General features: G+C 48.4%; 1 protein-coding gene across 1 annotated transcript in view; it reads left to right on the top strand.

The window, feature by feature from the left end:
- The window catches only part of STOM (stomatin), a 16225-nt gene extending 13788 nt beyond the window's left edge, over positions 1 to 2437 (top strand). The window contains exon 7 of the mRNA XM_035888589.1: positions 779 to 2437. Coding sequence (XP_035744482.1) covers positions 779 to 973 — 195 coding nt within the window. The 3' untranslated portion in view covers positions 974 to 2437. The remainder of the gene's footprint in view (positions 1 to 778) is intronic.
- Positions 2438 to 2918: the final 481 nt, after the last annotated feature.

Below are 2918 nucleotides of genomic sequence, written 5' to 3' on the forward strand. Positions count from 1 at the left end.
CTCTGCAGAGCCCTCCTCCCCTCGAGCAGATCAACACTGCCACCCAGTTTGGTGTCGTCTGCAAATTTACTGAGGGCACACTCAATCCCCTCATCCAGGTCATTGATAAAGATATTAAACAAGACTGGCCCTAGAACTGGGCCCTAGAACTGGGCCCTAGAACCTCACCAATGACTCGCCTGTTAAAACGGTGCCATCCTCCACTCCAGCCGTCCTCTGCAGATACTCAGAGAATATTTACATTGTCTCAGTGAAGAAGGGCCCTGCCTGTAAAGAAATGCGTGACCACAGATCTGTCCCTAATAAGCTCATAATAAAAAAGAATGAGGAAATAAAAAGGTATTTGCTCAGTAGGAAACATGCCATTCACCTGCCAAGCCCTTGTAGGACGAAAAACCACAGCTTTAAGTAAAAAGTATTTTCAGATACGTATGGGTGTGCCTTCTGGTTTTGAGAGGCAGTGCTGAAAGAAACACCTTGAAAAGAGAACAAAGGCACCCGTCGTGGTTTCAGGACATGGTGCCAGCTTTTGTCACCTGGCATCCTGGTACTGAAGGGGAGGAGGGCAGGCACCCAGCGCCCTGAAAGCAGGCAGGAGCAGCTTGTGTCTGAGCGAGAGGAAAGGCAGAGCCGGTGAGAGAACGTGGTAAGGGGGGGTCACTTGGTCCAAGTGATGAGCAGTGTCTTTGGCGTATGACGTAGGCTGAAGTCGTCCTACGCATTTCTAGTGCACGACTGTGCCAGAATGAATTCAGTTCCCTTCATTTTCCTTCCCCAGGTAATTGCTGCTGAGGGTGAAATGAACGCTTCCAGGGCCCTGAAAGAGGCATCCATGGTTATTGCGGAGTCCCCTGCTGCTCTCCAGCTTCGTTATTTGCAGACCTTGACCACCATTGCTGCGGAAAAGAACTCCACCATCGTCTTCCCCTTGCCCATAAATATGCTGCAGGGCATCATAGGTGCAAATCGCTAGGCAGAGGGGGAGGAGGGAGCTTGGGGGGGGAGGGTTTGCTGCAGTGAATGTTTGCAACACTGAATTCCCTGTGTAGCGTAGCTTATGGCGCTGTTAACAAAGCGGATTTGCTGTGGAACCTCTTCTGTTACACTATGTGTGTTATAAAACTTCTGTGTAATGTTTGTGAATATGGACAATCAAAATCATTTGAAATTGAAAGCCTCTCAAAATGCATACAAGCAGGTATCTTAATAAGCATCTGTCCTGGATGGGACGCCTTCAATCTCTAACCTGCCATTTTCAAATAGCATATAAAACCATTTGTGGGGAAGATGAGACGACCCAACAGCTGGCAAGAGAAGTTTTCCTTTTAATAAATGGGTCTGTAGCCCGGCAAGGGAAGCGGAGCAGCCCTAACTGTGCTCTCTTGGGGCATAGCTGCATGTGATGAAGTCGGCCAGTTGCTGTCAGGTGGATGGGTTCTCTAGGTTACGCCAGGAAAAGGAATGGAAGCCGATACAGGAGCGAGAATACTAAACTGGGTACTTCCGAAATCAGGCTCGTATTCCCTAAATAGTCCCCCGCTCCTGAGAACCAGTTGTTAGCCAGTGTCACTGTAGTGGAACTTCCCATCTCTGTTCTGGCAAACAGAAACAGCATAACCATGCTGTGGTTATGGATACGACGTGCTTGCAGTCGCTGCGGGGCTGTTCAGGCGCTACGTGGTGTGCCTGTACAGATTTATGCTGCTTCAGAGCACTGACGAGTTGTTGGGTCTGCCTGGATCTGTCCCTCTTTAAAGTGATTGAAAAAAGCCAAAGTACTGATGCCTGCATTTTATCCAGGTCTAAAACCTGTGTCTCTGGGAAGTGAGATCTCTGTAATTAGCCGGGGGGGGGCGTGTGTTTCACAGAAGATGCTGTCCTGTTTATGTAGCTGCTCTAAGAAATCAGCCCTTTACCTGTTGGTGCTGCTGCTGAGCAGACCTGGACCATTCGCTGTGACACCAAGGGCTCATACTGAGTACCAAAAGCATGTTATCTTCGTTGGTGTGGTCTTGAGCTGTAAGTCTGTTAGGCTGTATTCCTATGTTGTACCTGTGCAGCAAATGTAGTTACAGATCAAAATGAGAAGAATTTGGAGTCTGCAGGGGAGGCTTTAGGCTACCACTGCCAAGGTTGGCATCTGGTCTTTAGTTACGGGGAGGTGGTAATGAAAACAAAAAGCCAAGATCAATGATGCAAGTGTCCTTCTCACACTGGCCAGCAAAAAGTTCCTGACTTGTTTTTTTTCTCCTTGCTACTGCCGTCAGTCTGTACTGACAGATATTTTAGCGAGGCCGAGTCTGTTTACCTGTGCCTTGACACGCTGTGCCTTTGTCGCTGGTAGGGGGAGATGCCCAAGCGCTGCAGGGGCGGGAGCCGAGGGGCGCTGTTTCTGCCCTGCCTGTTTGCTGTGAGCTTGCTTTTTTGCCTCTATATCGTGTACGCACACCCGGACGGGTACGTTGCTTTTGTCAGCTGATGTAAGCTGAGCTTGACTTGTGGTGGGAAATACAGTTAACAAAGGTGTAATAATTAGCATTACTGTGCTCACGCACTTGAAGTGGGGAAGCGAGTAACGGCACGGCTTGAGGTTAATCCTTGGGGGAGAGGAGTGAATCTGTAACTCCCGCTGGTGCTGCTGTCGAGGGCCACCCCTGTGAATTCTTGTTGACACCAGGAGCACGCTTTTTGCTCTCAGCCTGAATAAAAAAACCATGCTGTTTACTAACGAGTGCCTTTCTGAAATTCGAGTAGAGTACTGTTGATTTATCAGGGTCTTAAATGCTAATAATTCTGGTGAGGGGAAAGCAAAACAATCCCCAAACCCCCAAAATAATTTCCGTAACCTTTTACTAAAACGTGCGTTCAAAAGATGGCACAAGGAAGGTTTAGTTTTCCACAGTAGATTTGTTTCAAGC

The sequence above is a fragment of the Egretta garzetta genome, unplaced genomic scaffold, assembly GCF_000687185.1.
Source record: "Egretta garzetta isolate BGI_Z169 unplaced genomic scaffold, ASM68718v1 scaffold211, whole genome shotgun sequence".
Lineage (NCBI taxonomy): Eukaryota > Metazoa > Chordata > Aves > Pelecaniformes > Ardeidae > Egretta > Egretta garzetta.